This window comes from Brachycentrus maculatus, unplaced genomic scaffold (assembly GCF_059751285.1).
Source record: "Brachycentrus maculatus isolate JH-2025_06_01 unplaced genomic scaffold, ASM5975128v1 h1tg000059l, whole genome shotgun sequence".
NCBI lineage: Eukaryota > Metazoa > Arthropoda > Insecta > Trichoptera > Brachycentridae > Brachycentrus > Brachycentrus maculatus.
Genome location: NW_028280813.1, coordinates 324,380 through 351,871, shown reverse-complemented (window position 1 = coordinate 351,871; position 27,492 = coordinate 324,380). Strand labels below are relative to the sequence as shown.

Genomic DNA, 27,492 nt, shown 5'->3' with positions numbered 1-27,492 from the left:
TATAGTGTATCAAGATAACGCTGTTTAAATACGATACAATGCCCTTTGCACTATTGAATGCGAATAAGGGTAAAATACAGAAAGCTCCCGGAAAAAACGTAGAATATAATAATAATAATAAAACCCTTATCCGCACCCCAATGGTGCATAGGGCACTGCGTCATACAAACGCAGTGTTATCTTGATCGTTTACACATGAAGGAAAGGTGATCAGCCCTCCGCTTCAGGTAACCAGTCCAGGGTTATTATATTTAAGTAAAAAATCACTCATATTTATTTTTACCCCCCCTGGGAATCGAACCCGGGTCCTCCAGAACGGTAGCCGAGCGTGATGACCATTACACTACGGAGGCGAACATATGAAAGAATATATGAACTAAAAAATGAAAAAGTCAGTATTATTTTTAAGTTACATTATGCAACAGATTTTTTTTAAACACCTTTTTTCATATCACCAACTTGCTCCTGGAACGATTTAAGTAAGAACGTTATACGAGGCATCATATTATTCTATATACGCCTAAATAAAGGCAATACGCATAACATAACTAACTAACTGACTTTATTTATTGTTTCGGCATTAACTTTGTGGTAAGACATGTTACAATGATTAAAGAGAACACTTCGTTTTTTACCACTTGAGTTTTATTATAGACTACATGTTTCAGAAGTTAAACTTCCATCATTCAGTTATTACACAGACCTGAATGATGGAAGTTTAACTTCTGAAACATGTAGTCTGTAATAAAACTCAAGTGGTAAAAAACGAAGTGTTTTCTTTAATCATTGTAACTAACTGACTAGTTAGTTAGTTACGTTATACGAGGCATCACTGTTTTATTATAAACGCCTAAATGAAGGCAATATGCATAACATTTGAGAACCGACCATATTTATCCGAAAGTTCCGTAATCCGAAACGCGCTGTAATCCGAATTACTTTGTATTTATCTACTACCTTGCTTTTATTTTATTATTTCAAGTTTCAGAGATGTCACTAAAAGCAAAGAGGGCTGCGGTTCGATTCCAGCTCGGACCAATTCCGAAAGGAAATCATTTTGATAATGTAAGTATCCAGTTTAGAAAGAACGAGTAAATATAATTTTTTTTATTTATTTAATATAGTTACATTTTTTTAAACAAATTGATACACTTTCATATACATTTATACAAATCGCTCACTCCTTTCAACAACATCATGTATAAAAAATCGTCAATTGTGCATGTTTTCTGAATGCCCAGAAAATGTACTGTAAATGTAAAATGTCCCAGCAAAAGCGGCATATTTTAAACATAATATTTACCCGCTACAGGGCAGAAAGTGTAGTTTTTGCATTTTGAAGAAAACGTATTGTTGAATTATTTTTTTCAAAATACTAAATATTTTTCAAATGGAGATAAAAACCTTCAGGTTTTACCTAAAAAGATCTGTTGGACACTAAAAAGTTCAATAAGTGCCTTGATATTTATTTTTAATACATTGTATTATATTTTTAACCTTTAAAAGCGTTCTTCTGAAAAATCAAAACGAAGAAAACGTATTGTTGAATTATTTTTTTCAGTATACTAAATATTTTTCAAATGAAGAAAAAGCATTTAGGTTTTACCTAAAAAGATCTGTTGCCAGCCAAAAGTTCTATAAATGGCTTGATATTTATTTTTAATACATTTTATTATATTCTTAAACTTTAAAAACGTTCTCCTGAAAAATCAAGTTTTTTGATATAATATCACTATATTAATATAATATCGCTGTTGAAACGAGTGAGCGACATATGTAGGTACTTTTAATTATATTACATTATATTATGAAATGCAAAAAAGTTTAAAATAAAGAAAAAATGTACCTACTAAGGGTGTGTTTCATATTGTCGCGTCAAGTATTTTGGCTTTGAAAATTTGTAAGGGTTTATTGAAAATTGATACTGAGATGATTCAGCAAAAACGCTTGGTCGTTGAACATCGTCATTACGTTAATTGATTTTTGTAAATACAAAAACTGTGACAATCTCGAAGGTTTTAACGTATTTCAGTTAAAGCTAATATTGGCGTCAGACGTCAGTACAACGCGCGAGCGAGTTGGCTGGAAATTTTGGTTTATTTGGTAGCTGAAAAGTTAGGTTATATTTTTATCAACGCGTGGAAATAATAGTTTTTTTTTGTGAAGGTGTCGCTGTTACAAAAAGTGAGGTTACTTTAAAAACTAACTAACTAACCATCACGCCGCTTCTCCGCAGGGGTAGGCAGAGAGAATAGAGCGCCACACCACTCTGTCTTTGCAAACATTCTTCGCATCTCCCACGTTCATGCATATCCTCATACATACCCGCCAATTGTTTCCACTCTTAACCTGACCACTTTCGAGTATTTGGCATACCTGATCATGCCAAGTTTTTGTCGGCGTTCCTCTGCTCCTTTTTCCAATTACATTCGCCTCATAAATTTGTTTTACCGTTCTTTCCTCACTCATTCGTTCTACATGTCCAAACCATCTCAATACGCCTTTCTTTATTTTATCGATAATGCTTGTCCCAGCTTTGCATTCTTTCCTTATTTTACTTTGTTTAAAAATACAGGTTACTTTAGTTAGAAATAAAACCATTTTTTTTTAAAAAGTGGCACCTCTACAATATATATGTATATATATATATATATATATATATATATATATATATATATATATATATATATATATATATATATATATATATATATATATATATATATATATATATATAGAGTATTTCCTACAACTTTTACTAGTTAGTTCGAAAGATTTTGAGCGTAAGCCTGAGAAGAAGCTTTGAGCTTCTATATCGGGTCCTGTGAGCGTCTGGAGTGTTGTCTGCTTCCAGAAGACGTCCAGCGCCTTCCAGCATGTGATGAAGGAAGGTCCCAACAGCTTCCAGGACGCCGGCAGGGACTCCGGGGCCCCCAGCCCTGACGCTTCCGCCAGCCTACAGCCGGCCTCCATCAGACTACTGCACAACCAAACGCGTGAGGAGCTTTTACATGCAAACTAATTATTTTATTTGTCAACAGCAATGGAAAGCCACATCAATGTGTCTTTGCAAACATTCTTCGCCTCTTCTATTTTCGTTCCTTCTTTTTTCACACTAATATATCGCTCACTCCTTTCAAGAACGTCATAAATAAAAAAAACTTGATTTTCAGGAAAACGTTTTTAAAGTTTGAAAATATAATACAATGTATCAATAAATTTCAAGCCACTTATTGAACTTTTTACTGTGCAACGTATCTTTTTATGTAAAAATCAGAGGTTTTTTCTCCATTCCAAAAATATTTAGTATATTTAAAATAATAACTAAACAATACCTTTTGTTCAAAATGCAAAAATAACATTTTCTGCCCTGTAGCGGGTAAATATTAAGTTAAAAATATGCCGCTTTTGCTGGGATATAGTACATTTTCTGGGTATTCCGAAAACATGCACAAGTAAAAATTGACGATTTTTGATTTATGACGTTCTTGAAAGGAGTGAGCGATATATGACTTATGTATGTTTTGAAAATAAAAATTGTGCTTGTGTTTTTGTGTGTTCCCAAGGTATGGAGATCATGTCGTCCATAAACGACGCTCTGGCGTCGCGCGTCGAGCACGAGAGCGCGCGCGGCACGCTGGCGCGCCTGCACGACGAGCTGCGCGCGCGCCTGCAGGCCGCCACGCGCGCCGGGCACGCGCGCAAGCAGGCGCGGCTGGAGCAGGCGCGCCAGCACGCGCGCGCGCTGTCCGAGGAGCGGCGCGCGCTGCTCGCGCAGGCGGCGCGGCTGCGCGAGCACGTGGCGCAGCACGAGCGCGAGCACGCCGGCCACCGCGAGGAGGAGGCCGAACTGCAGGTGCCGGCCATCAAACCTTCGGACAAGAAGCCCTCCAGGAAGGTAGGAACAGAAACAGACATCTCCACATTTTGAGATCTCAAAATATAGAATAATATATAGATGAACATATAACATGTCTGTATGGTCTGTATGTTCCCGATAGTTAGCTAAGACAGCGTCGGCATAGATTGTTTCACATTCCTATACACAGGACCAACTTGCCGATGGTTATGCCTGTAGGAAGAGCTACCGCTATGTTGAACAATATCACATTGGATATTGATCTGTTCCATGTGTCCGAAGGAGTTTTCCGAAGCGGGATTCTTCTACACCTTTAAGTCTTCTTGCTTACTTTTAATATATCCTTGAATTTTGTTTGTTATGTATATATTATTTTTTTGTTGAATAAATTGAAATTGAAAATAAATTACGGGGATTACGACTTCAGGAAATTAATTACTTAATTAGCTTTAATTACTTGTAAAATTTTCATTTTTAACAATGGCTAGTTTTGAGAATTGGACCTGTGTGAGATGGTAGGATCTTAGTATACGCCTGGGGTGATGGCAATATGCATAGCATGTAAAATATATATATATATATATAAAAATATATATATATATATATATATATATATATATATATATATATATATATATATATATATATATATATATATATATATATATATATATATATATATATATATATATATATATATATATATATATTGGGTTGATGCAAAAGTAATGACCGTTTTTTATGATCCCAGGTAAAAAAAAATTTTTTCATAAATTATGAATAGTATCTTCTTATTTTATGATTCCATTGTATAAAGGATGCTTTCCCTCTACTTTCTATTCAGTTTTGGCCTGGCCAGAGTACAGTAATAACCCCTTGTATTTTTTCAAAATGTCGTTCGATAAAGTGCATTTACGTATTGTTTACTTTATGAATTCCGTAAAGACAATACCGCGAGTGTGGCAACCAAAAACATTTGTGAAGTGTATGGAGCAGATGTCATCAAATTTCGACAGGTACGAAGATGGTTTGCGAAATTCCGATCTGGAGATTTTTCACTCATTGATAAACCACGTACCGGGCGGCCATTGAAGTCTGATGACGATGAATTAAAAGTCATAATTGACACCAATCCACGTCTAACTATCAGGGAGATTGTGTCAATGATGGGAGTCAACCAAACAATCGCATTAAGACATTTGAAGCGTATGGAAATGGTTTCGCGGTACGACGTTTGGATACCTCATCAATTGTCGGCTGCCAATTTATTGGATCGTGTTTCAACGCGCGTTGCTTTGAGTGCGAGACGAAAACATGAACCTTTTTTGCATCGTTTGGTGACGGGAGATGAGAAATGGTTCGTGTACAACAACGTGACAAGAAAAAGACATTGGACTATACCTGGACAAGCCCCATTAACAACTTCGAAGGCCGAAATCCATAAAAAAAAGTTATACTTTGTGTTTGGTGGAATAATAAGGGTATTGTGTATTTTGAACTCTTGGAACACGATAAGACAAGTACAGCAGAACGATATTGTCAGCAATTATCCAAATTGAACATGGTCCTTCAAAAGGATAGACCAGAATTGGTAAACAGAAAAGGGGCAGTGTTTCATCACGACAACGCGCGACCACATGTGGCTATGATGACCCAACACAAGCTAAATGAGTTAAATTGGGATGTTATCAAGCATCCACTGTATTTTCCAGATCTTGTTCTTTCTGATTTTCATTTATTCCGATCACTGCGAAAAAATTTTAATGATGAAAAAAATTATTCAATAGAGCAGGTAAAAACATCCCTTACTTCATTTTTCGCATTAAAATCCGCGGAATTTTATACTACTGGTATTAACAAGTTGATAGAAAGATGGAAGAAGGTTATAAGAACTGATGGAAATTATATAATTGATTAAATAAATAATACACAAGAAAAAATTTTAAAAAAAAATATATGTAAAAAACGGTCAAAACTTTTGCATCAACCCAATATTTATATATATATATATATATATATATATATATATATATATATATATATATATATATATATATATATATATATATATATATATATATATATATATATATATATATATATATATATATATATATATATATATATATATATATATATATATATATATATATATATATATATATATATATATATATATATATATATATATATATATATATATATATATATATATATATATATATATATATATATAAAGTCGCATCATAATATTTGCAAAGATGGAGTGGTGTGGCGTTCTATTCTCTCTGCCTACCCCTGCGGGAAGCGGCGTGATGGTTAGGAGTCAATTTATAGCTCAACAAAATCCTCTGTGAGACAGCAGTATGACAATATACGCCTGGGGTGAAGGCAATATGCATAACTTCTGAAATTTTACCCATTTGTGAAAGATGTTTTTACCGGTAAAAATATGATTTTTAAACAGCCTTTTTTTACCGCAATGGCAGTGCCATCTTCCACGAGATATCTTCCAACCAACCAAAAAGGTTGTTCAGTATACAGCTGTTTAAAATCATTTAGTAAATATCATAGTCGTACAGGAGAAAGTGACCAACTAACAAAAGGTAAAATGTTCAGGAGGGCCATTTAAGTCACTTTTGCTTGGCAACAAAATAAACATGAATGCAGTTAGTCATTTTTACCAAGTCAATATATTATACTTGCAAGTTTAAAATCCTTTGGGATGTTTTTCAGGGCAATATTAAGCTAGTAAGATATCAAATAGTCAATGATCACGTTTTTGTAAAGAATGCACTTGGTCACTTTCTCCTGTATGACTACGATAAATATATATATATATATATATATATATATATATATATATATATATATATATATATATATATATATATATATATATATATATATATGTATATATATATATATATATATATATATATATATCAATATATATATATATTTAGAGAGAGAATTAGCTTTACATACTATTTGAAAATGTTGCGGAATGTATGGAAACACGTGTCACAATAGATTTTTAAGAAATACTGGTATTTGCTATGATAAAACCATTTTTTAAGAGAGGAAATAGTTGAGTTTTTAATATTCACATAAATATTTCAATTTCATACTATTTCTTTGAGCCTAAGCGGCTCATTATTAGGGATAGGTATCAAATTGTGTTAGAATGGATTTGAACCTAGAAACTCTGACTCGAGAGTCTGCGACACTAACCACGGGACCACAACCGACGCAACTTAAATTAAAAATGGATAGATTTCACCATTAAGTGACTGCCGAATCAATTAATGAATGATTTCTTTACAATAACGCTTGTTTTGTTCGAAGGCTGACCAGAAGCTCGCTGCAGGGCGACTCCTGAGGGAAGTCCTACAGCTGAGGACCAGACTATCGATACTGGAGAGAAGGATCCAAACGGAAGCCAGGGTAGGTATTCTTCAAAACCCGCGATCAAATTCAATTTATTTTTATTGTTGCTGCAGACAGTTGGTAGAATTCCATATTGAATTGTTGGGTAATATATTCAAAATGTATATATATATATGTATGTTTATATATATGTATATATATATATATATATATATATATATATATATATATATATATATATATATATATATATATATATATATATATATATATATATATATATATATATATATATATATATATATATATATATATATATATATATATATATATATATATATATATATATATATATATATATATATATATATATTTATATATATATATACATGTATATATATATATATATATATATATATATATATATATATATATATATATATATATATATATATATATATATATATATATATATATATATATATATATATATTATATATGATAATACGTGACGCGTTTCGTCTCCTTAAGACATTATCAAATACTCAATGTGTTTGATAATGTCTTGATAAGAGGAAACGCGTCACGTATTAAGATATACATAAATAAATGTAGAATTCAATCCAACAAAAACCTTGTTTTTTTTTGGGTATATTACCCAACAATTCAATGTATATGACATTTTACAATTTTCAGTTTGTATTCAATACACGATGAAAAATTATTTTCTATTATATTGTCTCTTTTTCGAAATGTAGTGAATATAACAGTTCTTTCTCTCTCAACCCTTATCCGCACCCCCATGGTGCAAAGGGCACTGCATCATATAAACGCAGTGATATCTTGATCGTTGACACATGAAGGAAAGGTGATCAGCCCTCCGCCTCAGGTACCAGTCCAGGGTAATATTGAATGAATATTAGAGTGAAAAAATACACTTGTCTTGAAACCCTTATCCGCAATCCAATGGTGCATAGGACACCGCATTATATAAACGCAGTGTCATCTTGATCGTTGACGCATGAAGGTAAGGTGATCAGCCCTCCGCTTCAGGTACCAGTCCAGTGTGATATTGGATAAATATTAAGTAAAAATCGCTTGTATTTATTTGACCCCCCTGGGAATCAAACGCGGGACCTCCAGGAGGGTAGCCCAGCGTGCTGAAAGAGGCGAAGGATGGTTCCAAAGATGGTGGTTTGGTGGTTTATTCCCTCTGCCTTCCCCTGCGGGGAAGTGGCGTGTTGTTTAGTGAGTTAAATAATACAGTAAACAGTGTAATTATAAATGTAAATAGTGCTATGGTAGTGAATCGTAGTATTGTTTGCATGCTGTGGTAGTGATTGTCCTGACGAAGAGACGGGTACGTCTCGAAACCGGTAGACATCTCGGTGAGTGGTTATATACTAATATTATTAACATTTTTGTGAAAAAATAAAAAAGTAAAAATGACTAACCACAAAGTAAATGCTTTAAATATTAATAATATAGAGAATATTATGAATAATACAGTATACATTCGGCGTGAGGTAGAAATAGTAGAAATAAATAGCTTAATAAAAAGCTTCTTCACATCTCACCAATAGATGTCTCTAGTGAAGTTCTAGTGACTCATGAACAAGGTTTCTAAATTGGTTCATATATATATATAGAACTTCCAAGAATTTGAGTAGTGTGGTTGTCAATAATGGGTAGAATTGGTGAATGTTACACGTGTGTAAAGTGATCACTTAAACCAGCCTATGACGGTCGTAAGCCCCGTAAATGCCCAGACTTCCATATTCTTCTTCATCTTTGATGAGATGTCAAAAAATAATAGTAGAAATAAAGTTCAAAATGATTCGATTTTTTTTTTGAATTACCAAACGTTCAAGTGACTCTGAAATCTAGCTACGGCTTATGCAACACCGCTTATCATGTCCCTACTCGTGCTTCAACTTTATAAGTTTCATAGCCTATGCCTACTCGTGAGTGGATTTAACTCTTCATGTAATTCATGAGTGAAAATTCTAAAAAAATCGCGAAAATCGAGATGAATCGTCTCTGTTAAGACTATGTCTACAAATAGTTTTGTATTGATTTTATGATCTCCTTTGCAGCGCAAGAAATTGGCCGAAGATGAGCTGACGGTGTTGAGGGCGGCCGTCAGCAGAAACAGGGGGAAGAAGATGGAAAGGGTTGCACTCAAACCACTGGCTCCGAACCATTAGTACACTGCGAGTCTGTCCCTTTTCTAGAATCCTCCGAACTATCAAACATAGCCCCCGCTTACCGACAGAATAAATTCGTTTTAAACCATCGAGAACTATTTGAAACGGTTATAAATTGTTTCACTGTAATATTAATTCAATATTACCATGGACTGGTGCCTGAAGCGGAGGGCTGATCACCTTTCCTTCATGTGTAAAACGATCATAATAACACTGCGTTTATAAGGCACAGTGCCCTATGCACCATTGGGGTGCGGATAAGGGTTTTATTATTATTATATATATTTAAATATAATGTCCGCCTCCGTGGTGTAATGGTCAGCGTATTTAGCTACCGTGCTTGAGGTCCCGGGTTCGATTCCCAGGGGGGGTGAAAATAAATATTAGTGATTTTACACTGAAATATTTATTTAATATTACCCTGGACTGGAAGTGATGCTGACCTGAAGCGCAAGAGTGATCACCTTGCCTTCATGCAAGTAATGATCAAGATAACACTGCGTCAATTCGATGCAGTGCCCTATGCACCATTGGGTGCGGATAAGGGTTATAAGTAATAAATATATTTGAATATAATTGTATCAAATTGGTTTTTACTTATTTGAAACGGATATAGATGGTTTTCATAGGAATGGACAGCTTGAAACTGTTATAAATGGTTTTACTGGGTATTTGAATATAATTTTCTCAATATTATTCATATTTAAAGCATTTACTTTGTGGTTAGTCATTATTACCTATTTTTTAAAAAAAAATGTTAATAAAATTAGTATATAACCGAATATAAAGATGGCACGTTTAACCTCGGCTCGTAACGCATGTCTGTATTGAAACCTTTAGTGCATGTTGGTCTTCGGGTCGACCAAAAATCGCATGTGTTAGACATTTTGTGTAGTTTTGAGTGTGTAAATGGTGCTATGGTGGTGAATGATAGTATTGTTTGCATGCTGTGTTAGTGGTTGTCCTGACGAAGAGACGGGTACGTCTCGAAACCGGTAGACGTAAAAATCTCGGTGAGTGGTTATATACTAATTTTATTAACATTTTTGTAAAAAAAATAATTGAATATAATTAGATACAATTGGATTAATTGTATAAAATAAATGGTTTAAATTTGTTTGAAACGGATATAAATGTTTTTAATTGGAATAAGCCGTTTGAAACGGCTATAAATGGTTTTAATTGGAATAAGCCGTTTGAAACGGCTATAAATGGTTTTAATTGGAATAAGCCGTTTGAAACGGCTATAAATGGTTTTAATTGGAATAAGCCGTTCGAAACGGCTATAAATGGTTTTAATTGGAATAAGCCGTTTGAAACGGCTATAAATGGTTTTAATTGGAATAAGCCGTTTGAAACGGCTATAAATGGTTTTAATTGGAATAAGCCGTTTGAAACGGCTATAAATGGTTTTAATTGGAATAAGCCGTTTGAAACGGCTATAAATGGTTTTAATTGGATAAACTGTTTGAAACGGTTATAAATGGTTTGAATTAGAATAAACCTTTTGTTTAAATTTGAGCTGAAAATAGATATAAACCGCGTAAAATTGTTGTATCGAAAAACGAATATAAAGAATAAATAAATAAATAAATAAATTTAGTGTATTTATTTGGCTTGAGAAGGATGAGAGTAGATTATGTTGAGATGTCGATACAAATAACTCCTGAGTGGAGAAACCTAGATTTGTGAACATGGATTTGGACTCAATGTTGTGTGTATAGATTTGATTTTGATAAGAATCAGCTGTGGATATCGAACTACAGTCATGAATGGACAGAGCGCATGCGCGCCACGCCATTTCCCCCCACATTGTCGTATTTACATAATATGACATCAATCGCAAACCATGTAATATTTAGAATCTTCATAAGCCAACCAGTACTGAAGGTTGGCAGTCATCCAGCCCCAGTGCTGTAGCGGAGCCAGGATATACGCCTTCTTCCTACGCTGCGTTTACCTTCCACGCCGCCTTGTAATATAATACCTATTACTCGCTATTTCTCTCCCCTCATACAACGGCCCGAGTACTCCACGCTGAAGGTTGGCAATCATCGTGTCAGTCTGCAGCCGCTCTGAGCAGCGCCCCAGTGCTGCAGCGGAGCCAGGATATACGCCTTCTTCCTACGCTGCGTTTACCTTCCACGCCGCCTTGTAATATAATACCTATTACTCGCTATTTCTCTCCCCTCATACAACGGCCCGAGTACTCCACGCTGAAGGTTGGCAATCATCGTGTCAGTCTGCAGCCGCTCTGAGCAGCGCCCCAGTGCTGCAGCGGAGCCAGGAAATACGCCTTCTTCCTACGCTGCGTTTACCTTCCACGCCGCCTTGTAATATAATACCTATTACTCGCTATTTCTCTCCCCTCATCAAAAGCCCACAGCATCATTTCTTAACATGTATATAAATGTCCAAAACTTCTTTCTCTTCTTTGCTCTTCTTGTGAAACATACTTAATGTACCGTAAAGTGGGTATACTTTGCACCATGGGTGATACTTTGCACCACCTTCTGTAAAGAAATTGAAGAGCTGGTCATCTCTGATACATGTCATTTTTCATTCTACTTTCTATTGTTTCTGATAGATGGCACTTCAATCTACTTTTTAGTTTACAGAAGTAACAGTCGTTCGCTATTGCTTCAATGCGTTTTTCCTGTCCGAACGTAAAGAAAGTTTTCTGTCTGAAAATTGTGTCCGAAAAAATCCAGTGGAATCAGTATACTGAAACTAGTTACAACAAGTGAGTGGTCTCTAAATCGTAGGTAGGTAGGCCCTGCTTTTCTCAAATGCTGTATTTTTTAGTTACGTTGTCAAGTTTATGTTAAAATAATATTTTTTTAAGAACTGACTTGTATTGACCACATTTGGGGTAACATTGCACCAAGTGCAAAGTATTCACAAAAGGCCATAGTTAATTAATTTTATGAAAAGTCTTAAAACAGCTAATACAACTTGACATGTTTGCTTAATATCTATAGGTTTTGTCTACTTACTTAATTCCTGATGGTATATTTTTTTCAAAAATGTCAAGAACACACAAACAGCGGCCTTATGCCAGACGATACTGCGATTTTACACCGAAGAGAGTGGAGCAGTGTTTGGAGGCCATTCGAAATGGTACAATCAGTCAAAGAAAGGCTGAAGAAATTTTCAAAATCCCCAGAAGGACGATTAACTATAAGCTCAAAGGTCAGCACACAAAACCAGTGGGAAAACCTCCGATATGTGACAAGGGCGAAGAGCAATCCTTCGTAAACTGCATAGTAGACATGAGTGAGTAGTTTCCCAGTGAGTGTTTTTAACATTCGCTACATTCTAATAGCCTATTTGGATAGATTTGGCAGAAGAGTACGAATATTAAAGAACAACGTACCAGGCTCTGAATGGATAAGATCATTTTTGCAAAGACATAAAACCTTGACTGTTGCTAAAACTAGTCAGTTGCTTAATCGGTTGCCATTAAAAGCGTATGACGATGACGTGCGCCAGAGTTTTCAACAGTTTTTGGAAGAAAACAGATTCAACCCAAGAATTCAGTCTTAAAACGCAGGAAAACGATACCGATAGAACCAGGTAAGAGCATTGCTCACGATCCAAATGTCGAAATGAACGTTGACGAGACACAAATGCTACCTGAACCAACTACATCAATGATCCCACCTTCCGCATCGAAACTTCCAGCATATCTAGCATTAACTGATTATAGTTCACATGGAAGCTTTGAGGAAGAGAGAGAAGAACAAAAACGATGACTTAAACTAGTTATCGTATTTGTTCTTCCGTTTCATTAGGACCAGTAATAAAGAAGGTGGGAGAATATGTCGTATTTCGTTATGAAGGAGAAAAATTTCCGGGACAGATTTTGGAAATAAAGAAAGACAGAGCTGTTAAATCCATGCAGGAGAGTCTCAAATCGTGGAAGTGGCCGATGAAGGATGACTTTCTTCAATATTCTTGGAAGGATGTAGCGGGTTCCATAAAAGAACCGAAAATTCCATCCAAAAGAGGTTTCTTTACCGTCCCGGAACTTGACCATATTTAGACCTAATTTAATTTTAATTCCTATTACCTATGTAGTACGATATGTTTTAATATCCACCTTTTATTTTATATAATTTTAAACCTTCAGTATTGAAAAAAAAACATTTTTGATAGATTTTTCAATATTTTTAAAAAAAAAATTCTATCAAGTGTCTTATTTTTCCATAATTATACAATATTATAATCTGCATTTTGTGAACTGTGATCCAAAACACTTCATAAGGTGCAACAAAACTTGTAGGATAGCCTTTACTCTGCATCAATTTGGATTCTAGTACGAAAAGTGTAGAGAAAATATCATGGTGCAAAGTTGTACTTTACCCCGGGATACTTTGCACCAAAATATAAATATAAAAAAAAAAATACAGGCAAAATAGATAAAAATTTAAAAATGTATCAGACATGTTACAGGTATATGTGTTATTACATTGCAATAGTTGAAACCTCAGAAAAAGTAAAAAACCTGATCTGAATAGACAATTTTTTGAAAAAATGCAGTATTTTGGTGCAATGTATACCCACTTTACGGTATATGAAATAACGAAACCCAACAACTTGTACACTGATTATTTATATATATATATATATATATATATATATATATATATATATATATATATATATATATATATATATATATATATATATATATATATATATATATATATATATATATATACATATGTTTAGTCATAAATTAAACCCTGAAGAGGGCAACAGGTTGTTGCCGAAACTAGTTGGTTAATAAAAGTGTGAGTGGATCAAAACACAAAGTCTTTTTATTTCTCGAAATAATATATCAATTTCAATTCAATTCAATTCAATTCAATTTATTCAATAATTAATATATACATTACAAACAAACATTTAAGGCGTATACATTAAAAAACAAATTAAAAATTACGCAAGAAGACTCTTGTTAAATGTGTAGAAGAATCTCGCTTCGGAAAACTCCTTCGGACACATGGAGCAGATCAATATCCAATGTGATATTGTTCAACATAGCGGTAGCTCTTCCTACAGGCATAACCATCGGCAGGTTGGTCCTGTGTATAGGAATGTGAAACAATCTATGCCGACGCTGTCTTAGGTAACTATTGGGAACATATAGACCACTGCTCTGGATAATTTCAGGATTATCGATCATACCGCGCAACAATCGATAAAAATGCGTAATCAAATACACATTCCTTCTAGTCTCTAAACTATTGTAGCCAAGCATACCCTGGAGAAACTGGGTCGGGTAGAGCCAAGGATAATAGCCAAGGTAGAGCCAAGGATAATAATAAGATAATCAATATGATCCACAAAGTTAATGCTTTCAATATTCAAAACATGAAATAACGACTATTTAAAAAAAATAACGTTTAGCAAATAACAGTACAAAATAACGGTTAAAAAAATAACACTCTCAAACAATATGTTTTATTCATTTGACCGCTTAATATAGCCCCTTTGGGTCTTAAATCAAGGTATATTAAGGTATCTTGACATGGAAGAAGATTCATTTCATTCAAAGAAAAAGTGTAATACTTAGAATTAACAAGGCTAACGACCTATTATTGTACATATTAACCCGTAAGCTGCGGATCGCATCTATTGTCGTTTTTTATAGAAGTACCGTTGACTGCAGATCGCATGCATAGTCGTTTTTCAACTTTACGTACTTATATCAACACCTATGGATAAATTTTTTGCACTTAAATTCGGTTCGAGGCATGGATGAATTAGTTCTCTTTGATTTATTGTCATAAAATATCAAAATTATTTTAATTTAGTGTCAACTTTATCGTGAATACTTAAGGTCGGCTCGTGCTCCGCAGATACGACAGCCGCGTCTTCTATACAGCCGCCATACTTTAGGCCGCGAGTCCGTAAATGTTAATATTTTTGCGTAAATACACCATAAAAACATAATAAGTAAAGTGCATTGTGTACTGTGAACATCTATGATGGATATCCGAAAGTTTCACCACAAAAAATAGGCAAAAATATGCTTTTTTTGTCAAAAATATTGTAATGTAAAATAATCCAGCACGGGACGGAAAGTTTGACACTCGAAATCGAGCAGCTTAGAGGTTAAGTATAAGTGCACCATTCTGGCCAAACGAAGTGCGATTTACATACAAAATTAAAGAAATATATCTTTTCCAAATGTTGTCGAAACCTGCAAGAGATATCGAAGGATTCCGAAGGTTACCGAACGACGTCGGAATCTATCGACCCTTCAAAGAAACCAGGGCTGTCAAGATTTATATATATTCTTCTTTTTTCGTACCCTCATCTGCATCCAATGCTGGATAGGGTTCTGCATAAAATTGATGCAATGTTAAGTTGATCGTTAACGCGTTAGTGCGTGTGAAGGCCAGGTCATTAGCTCTTCACATACTAGTCCAGGGTAATATTACGTAAATATTAGAATGAAAAAACCGTTATTTTTATTTTTACCCTCTTGGTAATTGTCCGCTTCCGTGGTGCAATGGTTAGCGATTTTAGCTACCGTACTGGAGGTCTCGGGTTCGATTCCTAAGGATGCTTCAAATAATTTTTTTCACTCTAATATCGCGAGTGTTTTTGCCTAGAATTTTCACTCATGAATTACATGAAATTATAGTAACTTTAAACATAAAGAGTAAATCCAATCACGAGTAGGCATAGGCTATGAAACTTAAAAAGCTGAAGCCTGAGTAGGGACATGATAAGCGGTGTTGCATAAGCCATAGCTAGATTTCACAGTCACTTGGAAGTTAGGTAATTCGAAAAAAACTGTAATATTTATTCAATACTACCCTGGACTGCCTGAAGCGGAGGGCTAATCACATTTTCTTCATGTGTTAAAGGCTGAAGATAGCACTGCGTTAAAATAAATATATATATATATATATATATATATATATATATATATATATATATATATATATATATATATTTAAATATATATATATATATATATATATATATATATATATATATATATATATATATATATATATATATATATATATACATGTACATATATATACACTCCTCGCCTCCTTCACATCCATACATCTAGTCATACATGCCCTCCGATTACGCAGACTTTTGACACCGCCAGATTTTAGGTTCTGATTGATCTGATCGTGCCAAGTCTTTTTCGGTCGTCCTCGTTCTGTTTTCCCTCTCACATTCACCACATATATTTTCTTAGTCATTCTCTCGCTATCCATTCGCTCCACATGCCCATACCACAGTAAAGAACTCTTCCTAATCGTTTCAATCATTCGTCGTTCAGCCTTACATTCCTTTCTAATGTCTTTGTTTTTAATTCCGTCATACAATGATTTTTCACACATTCGTTTGAGGGATCGCATTTCAACAGCGTTCACTCTGCTTTCATCCTTCCTTTGCCAGTTCCATGTTTCGATTCCGTACATTAGTGTCGGTACCAGCACGCCGTTGTGAACCGCTAGCTTAGGACAGAAGAGTGTGGCGTTCCATCCTTTCTGCCTACCCCTGCGGGGAAACACTTTGCCAGTGCCATATTTTATTTGTTTACCTCTTATTCTAATTTAACTTTACGCTATTATATTATATTTCTTTCTTCACAATGACAAATGAATAATTTTTTAATTCACTACAATAAACGCCGATTTTCGGTAGTGAAATAAACTGGGCCTATTGAATGTATATTTTTTGTGGCAGCCCTGACAAGGCCCCGCCCACTATCGGAATACACCCGCGGCGCGCTCCGATGGTTTCCGGATTTTTACGCGAAATGTGGAATATTTACCGGCAAAATCTATTGCACAACATTACGCAAACCCTTCTATAAAGTTCCTAAAGCGATTAAACTAACCAAAAACGCTCTAGTCGCAATATTAACAACGTAAACACTATAAATAATTCAAACGCCGACATTGTGTTTACATCGTCAAGTCTCTCTTTCATCAAACGAATATTGACCTACCTTTGAATGACAAATTTACAGTTTAAAATTTAAAATATACGAGGTAACGTTAATACGATCAAGTGGTCTCTTAAAATATGATAATTATCTCAAGTGATAAGTGACAGATCGCCAAAAACAAGGTCAAATTTGTTAAAATTGTTTTCAATTTACGAATTGCGTCGCGGAGAATTTGGGTGTTCTGTATGCGCCGATTAAACGTCAGATTTTTGCATTTTTTGCGTTTTTTTAGCAGTTATTTAAGTAAAACGTGGTTTTAAACAGTTTTTTAATGATAATAATATGGTTTCGCTATGGTTTTTGGGCCGTTATATAATTTTTGTTGTGATTCGTTCGGAGCGTGTAGTGAAAAATCGATTTTTATGTCGCTGTTAGAAACCACAGCTGTTTAGCAGAAAAAAGGTAATTTATTTATGTTTTTAATGGTATATTTTTATTTAATAGTGTATTGAATACATAATATTGAATACTTATTTCATAATGTATTGAAAAACACTGATAATGTGTGTAGTTTATATAAAAGACCGTTGAAAACCGAAAAGAAGGATTTTATATTTATTTTCAAAAGAGATAAATTTTCCAGTACATATTTATTGAAATTTAACTGAAAATAATTTATTTATGTACAACATTTTAAGTGTGTTCAAATACTTGTTCACAAATCTGGATTATCTCCATTTATTGTTTGGGCATTAACTTTGTGGTAAGACATGTTACAATGATTAAAGAAAACACTTCGTTTTTTACCACTTGAGTTTTATTATAGACTACATGTTTCAGAAGTTAAACTTCCATCATTCAGGTCTGTATAATAACTAAAAAATAAAATATAAAATTGTTCTATAAATAAGGAGAGGGGAAAGTAAAGGGAAGGGGTTAGTCAAGGGACGGAGTTCAGATTGTGAAAAAAAATATATTGGCCAAACTGCGAGAGATTTAAAGATTAGAATTAAAGAACATCATAGCGGTCTTGTTAATAATTATTTTTTTTGGAATTTGCAAATCACATAATAGATACTAATCACTCATTTCACTCTCATAAATTAAAACTATTACACCTTGTTCCATATAAAGGCCAAATTATGAATTATCTTGAAATTTTAAAAATACAAAAAAACCTGAATTCTAATAATAATTTATAAAATAGTATATTGTTTCAAAATTCTTCACCGTTGCTTTCCATTTTTCCTTTGTTTTCAAACTCCTTCCCTTGACTAACCCCTTCCCTTTACTTTCCCCTCTCCTTATTTATAGAACAATTTTATATTTTATATTTTAGTTATTATACAGACCTGAATGATGGAAGTTTAACTTCTGAAACATGTAGTCTATAATAAAACTCAAGTGGTAAAAAACGAAGTGTTTTCTTTAATCATTGGATTATCTTCAATTATAGGAGTTATTTTTCATATAATCGGTGAATGTTACACGTGTGTAAAGTGGTCATTTAAACCAGCTTATGACAATCGTCAGCCCCGTGAATGCCCAGACTTCCATATTCCTCTTCACCATTGATGAGATGTCAAAAAATAAGATGAATTTATTTATGTTTAAAATAGTATATTGTTATGTTGGAGAACACAGAAAAGGTATACATATCGCTCACTCCTTTCAAGAACGTCATAAATCAAAAATCGTCAATTTTCAGTTGTGCATGTTTTCGGAATGCCCAGAAAATGTACTACATCCCAGCAAAAGCGGCATATTTTTAACATAATATTTACCCGCTACAGGGCAGAAAGTGTTGTTTTTGCATTTTGAAGAAAAGGTATTGTTTAATTATTTTTTTAAATATACTTAATATTTTTCAAATGGAGAAAAAATCTTCAGGTTTTACCTAAAAAGATCTGTTGCACAGTAAAAAGTTGAATAAGTGGCTTGATATTTATTTTTGATACATTGTATTACATTTTTAAACTTTAAAAACGTGCTACTGAAAAATCGAGTTTTTTATTCATGACGTTCTTGAAAGGAGTGAGCGATATAAGACCGTGGGATATCAAAAATAACAAGGTTTTCATATTTATTTTGAAAATACATTATTTCTTTGTGCATATCGTATACGCCCGCTATATGGCCACTAATTTAAGGTTAATTATTTTAGTTTTAAATAGTACATTGTTGTGTTGTAAACACAGATAATGTTCAAAGTATATAAGACCGTGTAAAGGCGAATAAACAAAGCTTTTGTATTTATTTAAATCGCGGATCTATTTTTTAGTACATATCGTAGTCATACAGGAGAAAGTGACCAAGTGCATTTTTTACAAAAACGTGATCATTGACTATTTGATATCTTACTAGCTTAATATTGCCCTGAAAACATCCCAAAGGATTTTAAACTTGTAAGCATAATATATTGACTTGGTGAAAATGACTAACTGCATTGATGTTTATTTTGTTGCCAAGCAAAAGTGACTTAAATGGCCCTCCTGAACATTTTACGTTTTGTTAGTCGGTCACTTTCTCCTGTACGACTACGATATTTACTAAATGATTTTAAACAGCTGTATGCTGAACAACCTTTTTGGTTGGTTGGAAGATATCTCCTGGAAGATGGCACTGCCATTGCGGTAAAAAAAAAGCTGTTTAAAAATCATGTTTTTAGCGGTAAAAACATCTTTCACGAAACGGTCACTTTTCAGATGTTATGCATATTGCCTTCACCCCAGGCGTATATTATCATTCTGAGGATTTTGTTGACTATAAATAATCCTAACCATCACGCCGCTTTCCGCAGGGGTAGGCAGAGAGAATAGAACGCCACGCCACTCAGTCTTTGCATATATTATGATGCAGTGCCCTACGCACCATTGGGTGAGGGTTTCAAGATTATAACTATCGCGTTTAAACTAATTGAAACTGACAGATGAGTCGGCCACCTGTTGAGGACTTAGTGAAGCTTTCTCTACTCAAACATATTATTTGAGAAAAAATATTAATTATTACATATAAACTTATCCCTTCATATTTCGAGGCATCTAAAATACATCGCTCACTCCTTTCAAGAACGTCATAAATCAAAATTTGTCAATTTTCAGTTGGGCATGTTTTCGGAATGCCCAGAAAATGTACTATATCCCAGCAGAAGCGGCATATTTTAAACTTAATATTTACCCGCTACAGGGCAAAAAGTGTTGTTTTTGCATTTTGAAGAAAAGGTATTGTTTAATTATGTTTTTAAATATACTTAATATTTTTCAAATGGAGAAAAAACCTTCAGGTTTTACATAAAAAGATCTGTTGCACAGTAAAAAGTTCAATAAGTGGCTTGATATTTATTTTTATACATTGTATTATATTTTTAAACTTTAAAAACGTGCCACTGAAAAATCGAGTTTTTTTATTTATGACGTTCTTGAAAGGAGTGAGCGACATATCGTACAGTAATTATTGATTAATTGAATGATTAATGAGTCCAATTTCATTTGTTTCGAGTCCAAATTGATTTGTAAGGAGTCCAACTTGATTCGTCAGACGTCCAATTTTTTATTAAATTTCAAAATTGATATGTCAAGCGTACAATTTTATAACTCAACGTCCAATTCGATTTGGCAAACGTACAATTTGATTTTTAACCGTCTAATTTGATATGAAAACGTCCAATTTGATATGTAAAACGGCCAATTTGATTTGTCAATCGTCCAATTGATATTCAAACATCCAATTTGTCAAATGTCCAATTTGATTTGTATAATGTTTTAATTTGTTTTTGTCAAACGACCATTTTGGTATTTAAAACGTCCAATTTGATTTATCAAGTGACCAATTCGTTTATTAAAACGTCCAGTTTGATATTTCGAACGTCCAATTGATTTATCAGGTGTCCAATCCGATTTGTAAAAGGTCCAATTTGATATGTCAAACGTACAATTTGAAGGTCGTGCGTCCAATTTGATATGTCAAACGTCCAATTAGGTAGGTCATACGTCCAATTTGATATGTCAAAAGTCCAATTTTATATGTCAAACGTCCAATATTTTATTTCAAACGTCCAATTTGATAGTTCAAACGTCCAATTTGATTTTGTCAACGTCCAATTTAATTTGTAAAAAGGTCGAATTTGCAGTGAAAAACGTCGTTTTGTTTTGATATGCTTTTAAAAAACAGCTACGGCCAACAACAGGCACAGATGAAATATTCTTGATTATTATTTCAGGAACATGTCGTCCTTGGAGAAGCTGCCTCGGACGATGTTGCGGTCTCCCTCGCACGAGTCCATGACCACGGACCTCTCGCTCTTGTCCGTGTCCTCCCTCTCTGTCGGACGCCATCTCACTTGCAAGGTAATCCACAGATCTCTCTTCCTCGGGTCACTTTACAAAAACATCCGCCACAATTGTTTATAACAATATTTTGAGTGTGTCCAAATACTTGTTCACAAAATCTGGATTATCTCCAATTACAGGAGTTATTTTCATATTATTTTTTGACATCTCATCAAAGATGAAGAAGAATATGGAAGTCTGGGCATTTACGGGGCTTACGACCGTCATAGGCTGGTTTGAGTGATCACTTTACACACGTGTAACATTCACCAATTCTACCCATTATTGACAACCACACTACTCAAATTCTTGGAAGTTCTATATATATATGAACCAATTTAGAAACCTTGTTCATGAATCACTTAAACTTCACTAGTGAAGTTTTAGTGATTCATGAACAAGGTTTCTAAATTGGTTCATATATACAGAACTTCCAAGAATATGAGTAGTGTGGTTGTCAATAATGGGTAGAATTGGTTAATGTTACACGTGTGTAAAGTGATCACTCAAACCAGCCTATGACGGTCGTAAGCCCCGTAAATGCCCAGACTTCCATATTCTTCTTCATCTTTGATGAGATGTCAAAAAATAATAGTTTATAACAATCATTTAAATTTTTTTTCTTCTTCTGCTTCTGCTAAGTGTAAGCCTTGTGGCCTGTTTTTAATTTCATTCAAATCCTTATCCACACCCCAATGGTGCATAGAGCACTGTATCATATAAACGCAGTGTTATTTTATCTAACACATTTGTGTATAATTTATATTTGAAGCACTCATTTCATAAAAATAAAGGTCTAAATATATTATACACATGAAATCTTCTTCTTCTTACCCTCATTCGTACCCAATGGTGCATAGGGCACTGCATCATATAAACGCAGTGTTATCTTGATCGCTAACACATGAAGGAAAGGTGATCAGCCCTCCGCTTCAGGTACCAGTCCAGGGTAATATTGAATTAATATTAAAGTGAAAAAATCACTTATTTGACCCCCGTGGGAATCGAACACGGGACCTCCAGAACGGTAGTCGAGCGTGCTGACCATTCCACTATGTGGCCAGTTTTTAAGAGGGATGTATCTTTTTTCTAGACTCCGGTGGATTTGCAAAGAGGCCCAAGTCCAAATCCTGAGATCAAAATCAATAAGTGAGTATCTTGTATAGTACTTTCTGACTTTTTTTACTGGTTTGTTTTTATTTCATTATGCTCGTAATTACATATAACGAGGGGTGAGTTCTTGGGAACTAAACTGTATCTGAGGAGTGGGTTCTTGTGAACTAAACTGTATCTGAGGAGTGAGTTCTTGTGAACTAAACTGTGTCTGAGGAGTGAGTTCTTGTGAACTAAACTGTGTCTGAGGAGTGAGTTCTTGTGAACTAAACTGTGTCTGAGGAGTGAGTTCTTGTGAACTTAAATATATCTGAAGAGTGAGTTCGTTTCGTGTCGTTCTTGGGAAGTAAACTTGTATCTGAAGAGTGAGTTCTCGGGATGTAAACTGTATCTGTGGAGTGAGTTCTGAACTGTATCTGAGGAATGGGTTCTTGGGAACAGTACTGTATGTAAGGAGTGAGTTCTTGTGGACTAAACTGTATCTGAAAAGTGAGTTCTTGCGAACTAAACTGGGTAACTGAGAAGTGGGTTCTTGGGAACATAACTGTATGTGAGGAGCGAGTTCTTGTAGACAAAACTGTATGTGAGGAATGAATTCTTAGGAAGTAAACTATATCTGAGGAGTGAGTTCTTGTGAAGTAAACTGTATCTGAATAAAACAAAGCAGTAAAATACAGTAAACAGTAATAGAAATATAATTTTTTTTTTGGAAAATTTCCATATTGAGGACTTGCACTGTATCTGAGAAGCGAGTTCTTGTGAACTTATCTGTATCTGAGGAGTAAGTTCTTATGAATTTAAGTGTGTCTGAGGAGTGACTTCTTGTGAACTTAATTATACCTGATGTTTTAATTGTTTTGATGTATTTTAGAAGACCCGGAGATGTTCCGCTGGACCTGGAAGAAGGGGCAGAGTTGCTGAGGGGCTGCGCCCTCCTGTGCTCGGCCCTGGGGCTCCGGAGGTCCCTCAGTACTGGCGACGTGCCTAGGGCGCTGTCGCCCCCCCCGGCCCCCAGATGGTGAGATCATGCCGTGGGTCGAATCTATGTAGAAAGGAAATCAGAGTGTGCAGCTGAGACAGGGTTAGTTGGGAAGAGCGAGGGGATATTAGATGGTGTGGCCATGTGGAGAGAATGGTTAGAGCAGTATATATATGGGAAAGTAGGCCCGAGAGTCTACATAGCATGTATGGCTAGAAGCTAGGACTGTATGCCAGGGTCAGGAGTGGAGGAATCAGAAGGTATATATGTGCAGCTGAGGCGGGTATAGTTGGGAAGATCGATTGTGTATTAGATGGTGTGATCATGTATAGAGAATGGTTAGAGCAGTATATATGGGAGAGTTCTAGTGATTCAAGAACAAGGTTTCTAAATTTGTTCATATACATAGAACTTCCAAGAATTTGAGTAGTGTGGTTGTCAATCATGGGTAGAATTGGTGAATGTTACACGTGTGTAAAGTGATCACTGTAAGCCCCGTAAATGTCCAGACTTCCATATTCTTCTTCATCTATTTTCAATTTCAATCTCGATTTATTCAACAATAAAAAATTAATATATATACATAACAAACAATATTCAAGGCGTATATATTAAAAGTAAGCAAGAAGACTTAAAGGTGTAGAAGAATCCCGCTTCGAAAAACTCCTTTGGACACATGGAACAGATCAATATCCAATGTGATATTGTTCAACATAGCGGTAGCTCTTCCTACAGGCATAACCATCGGCAGGTTGGTCCTGTGTATAGGAATGTGAAACAATCTATGCCGACGCTGTCTTAGGTAACTATCGGGAACATACAGACCAATGTTCCGGATAATTTCAGGATTTTCGATCATACCGCGCAACAATCTATGTTGAGATGTAAAATATAATTGTCAAATACATATCTTTTCATATCGTACAATAGTCCACAAAGGGTTTGATGATGATGTTTGACGACATGACGCATGTCTCCGTTTGCAGCGGCGGCTCGGAGGCGCGGCTGAGCTGGGCGGGCGGCGGCGGATGGCTCGCGGGCGCCGCGTCGCGCTCCTGCAGCACCTGGGTGGCCGTGGGCGACTCGCGCCTGCCCTCGCCGCACCGCCCCGCGCCCCCCGACCTGCTGCAGCCGCTGCACACCAACGTGGAGCAGGTAAGGCTGGAGAGAGACACCTCCCTAGAAGGCCTTCCCAACCTCCGCGGGGACGGTACCTAGGCTCTTATAATTTTTATTTTCTCACAAACTAAATATCACGCCGCTTCCCAGAGGCATATATGTAGGCAGAGAGAGAACGCCACATCAATCTGCTTTGCAAACAAACGGATTGATTTTAGGCAGAGTTATTTACCTGTTACTAGTCCGAAACAAGTTTTTTTAATGGCAGCGCCATCTGTTGAACGTAAAGGCAACACACGCAATACTGAACATTGTTCCGGTGAACGGTGCCACTTTAATCTTTACAATAATTCCCTTAATTAAAATTTTACACCTACAATTCATTTACTCAGGTACTTGAATAAAAAAAGGAGACAGCACTATGTTTAGTACGTCGTATACATGAAATGACAGTGCGTCTTCCCAAACTGACGTGTCTCTTTCATTGTAGTGCTTTTGGTTGCAGACCAGGCAAGTGTACATCAGGAGGAGATTGATGACGACGTACAAGGCCCTGGAGAGGATGTCCCACAGTGAATTCAATCTGGATCGTCTCGAGGTAAGATCTACACCCCTTTGGCCATTACACGGAATTTTACCGTCCGGCACTTCAGTTAGCATGATAAAACGATGATTGGTTTGTGCTTTTGTCCATCTGAGCGGCTTCTCCTGAGCAGTTCTATGTGGTTTCCTCCCAGCAATGAGCAAATGCTGACAAGTTCCCGACTGGTCCACACTGGATTATCCCTCCTAAGATGAGCACTGTACTGCAAACTAAGGAAGGCGGGTTGGGATAGTTTGGGAAGGATGAGAGTAGACTGGTGCAGTCAGGATGCCATCTCTCAGTGCGGCAAGACCATGTATGGTAGATGTTCCAATGGTGATATAAGGAAAGGGTGCAAGGCTGAGATGAGCACTATCCAGCAAACTAAGGAAGGCGGCTTGGGATGGTTTGGGAAGGATGAGAGTAGACTGGATGCAGTCGGGATGCCATCTCTCAGTGCGGCAAGACCATGTATGGTAGATGTTCCAATGGTGATATAAGGAAAAGGTGCAAGGCTGAGATGATCACTATCCAGCAAACTTAGGAAGGCGGCTTGGGATGGTTTGGGAAGGATGAGAGTAGGCTGGCTGCAGTCTAAACCATGTATGGTAGATGTTCCAATGGTGATATAAGGAAAGGATGCAAGGCTGAGATGAGCATTATCGATAAAATTAAAAAAAGGTGTATAAAGATGGTTTAAGCATGTGTAAAAGTATTAAGCGAAAATCGACGCAGTCACAATTTGGGTATCGTTGCAGTAATTCCCTGTTTTTGCGTTGTAGGTGTCTCGCGGCGCGGCGCTGACGCTGCGCGACGTGGAGCGCGAGCGGGGACGCCCGCTGTCCAAGTACGAGCGCAACATGATGATCTTCGACTGGCTGCACACGCTGGACGAGGGCGCCGGCGTGGGGCCCGACCCGGAGGGCGGCTGCGAGCGATAGTGACCCCCCGACCTCTCACGGCGTCCAACCTAACCTAACCTAACCTAACCTAACACTTTGCGACAGAGTAAGAAACTCTGATATAAGAAACAGCAAACAATAGTGAACCGCCAAGCCGCCATCTTGGCCCAGTCTGTCATGAAGTCCAACCTAACCTAAAATAACCATAGCTTTTGACTGTTTTTTGCGCTTACACTTGGCTTTTGTCGGTAATGGGGAAGGATGCAAGGAGAACAAAGATTATCTGTTCAATTGAGTTTATAAACAATTCACACGTGTGAACTGATCAGCCAGTCCAAGTGGTCGTAGATCTACTCATTCGTTCTGCGCCGGTGTGTTTATTACATCTGATGCGCACAGATGGCGCAACACAATATTTTCATCCAACACTGGCTTTGAAGTTAGGTATTGTATTGGTGTGATATTGGCTTAATTTTACGCGGCCCTGAATCTGTTTGTATTGTGTCTTGGATTGAGTTATCCAAATTTCAAATAACGATTTATACCTGTATCTACCTGTGCAAAGCTTCACATCTAGAATGTGTTACTAGAAATTAAAAAGCCTTTTTCTCGTTTTTTTTGGTGGATGTGTCCGCTTTTGATATGTAAGGACGCATCGTGTCTTTGGGACGCTAATGATACAAAATTCACAACGATGACAATAGACTATTTTATATTTAAAACAATGTTTTTTCTAGTTTTGATGTTGTGCATGCAAAATCGACTCTTAATGGAATAGTTCCTATGAAAAATGACTCTTAATGGAATAACCCTTACACATAGATGACTCTTAATTGAATGGATACTAATGGAATAGTTCCAGTAAAATACACTAAATGGGAAATATCGCTCAAGATATTATAAATTGTTCTTTATGGAATAGCTCGCACGCAAAAATGACTGTTTACAGAATAGCTCATATGCAGGATGACTCTTAATGGAATAGCTCATATGCAGAATGACTCTTAATGGAATAGTCATATGCAGAATGACTCTTTATGGAATAGTTCATATGCAGAATGACTCTTTATGGAATAGCT

At 35.6% G+C, this 27,492-nt stretch overlaps 2 protein-coding genes across 3 annotated transcripts; both read left to right on the top strand.

The window, feature by feature from the left end:
• Nucleotides 1-990: 990 nt before the first annotated feature.
• On the top strand, nt 991-9,456 carry LOC148311681 (uncharacterized). The gene is made up of 5 exons (XM_088256247.1): nt 991-1,065; nt 2,855-2,996; nt 3,567-3,898; nt 7,208-7,306; nt 9,346-9,456. Exons 1-5 carry the CDS (start codon nt 991-993, stop codon nt 9,454-9,456), a joined length of 759 nt encoding a protein of 252 aa, XP_088112373.1.
• Nucleotides 9,457-17,276: 7,820 nt separating this feature from the next.
• LOC148311680 (uncharacterized) lies at nt 17,277-27,135 on the top strand. Of its 2 annotated transcripts, none has more exons than XM_088256178.1 (7): nt 17,277-17,851; nt 21,609-21,735; nt 22,811-22,866; nt 23,702-23,848; nt 24,796-24,964; nt 25,434-25,526; nt 26,294-27,135. In XM_088256178.1, the coding sequence occupies exons 2-7, from the start codon at nt 21,613-21,615 to the stop codon at nt 26,450-26,452; spliced, it is 747 nt and encodes a 248-aa protein (XP_088112304.1). In that variant the 5' UTR covers nt 17,277-17,851; nt 21,609-21,612; the 3' UTR covers nt 26,453-27,135. The 2 variants fall into 2 exon arrangements, with proteins under 2 accessions (XP_088112304.1, XP_088112306.1); XM_088256180.1 differs by having other exon boundaries at nt 17,713-17,851; nt 23,705-23,848; nt 26,294-26,586.
• Nucleotides 27,136-27,492: the final 357 nt, after the last annotated feature.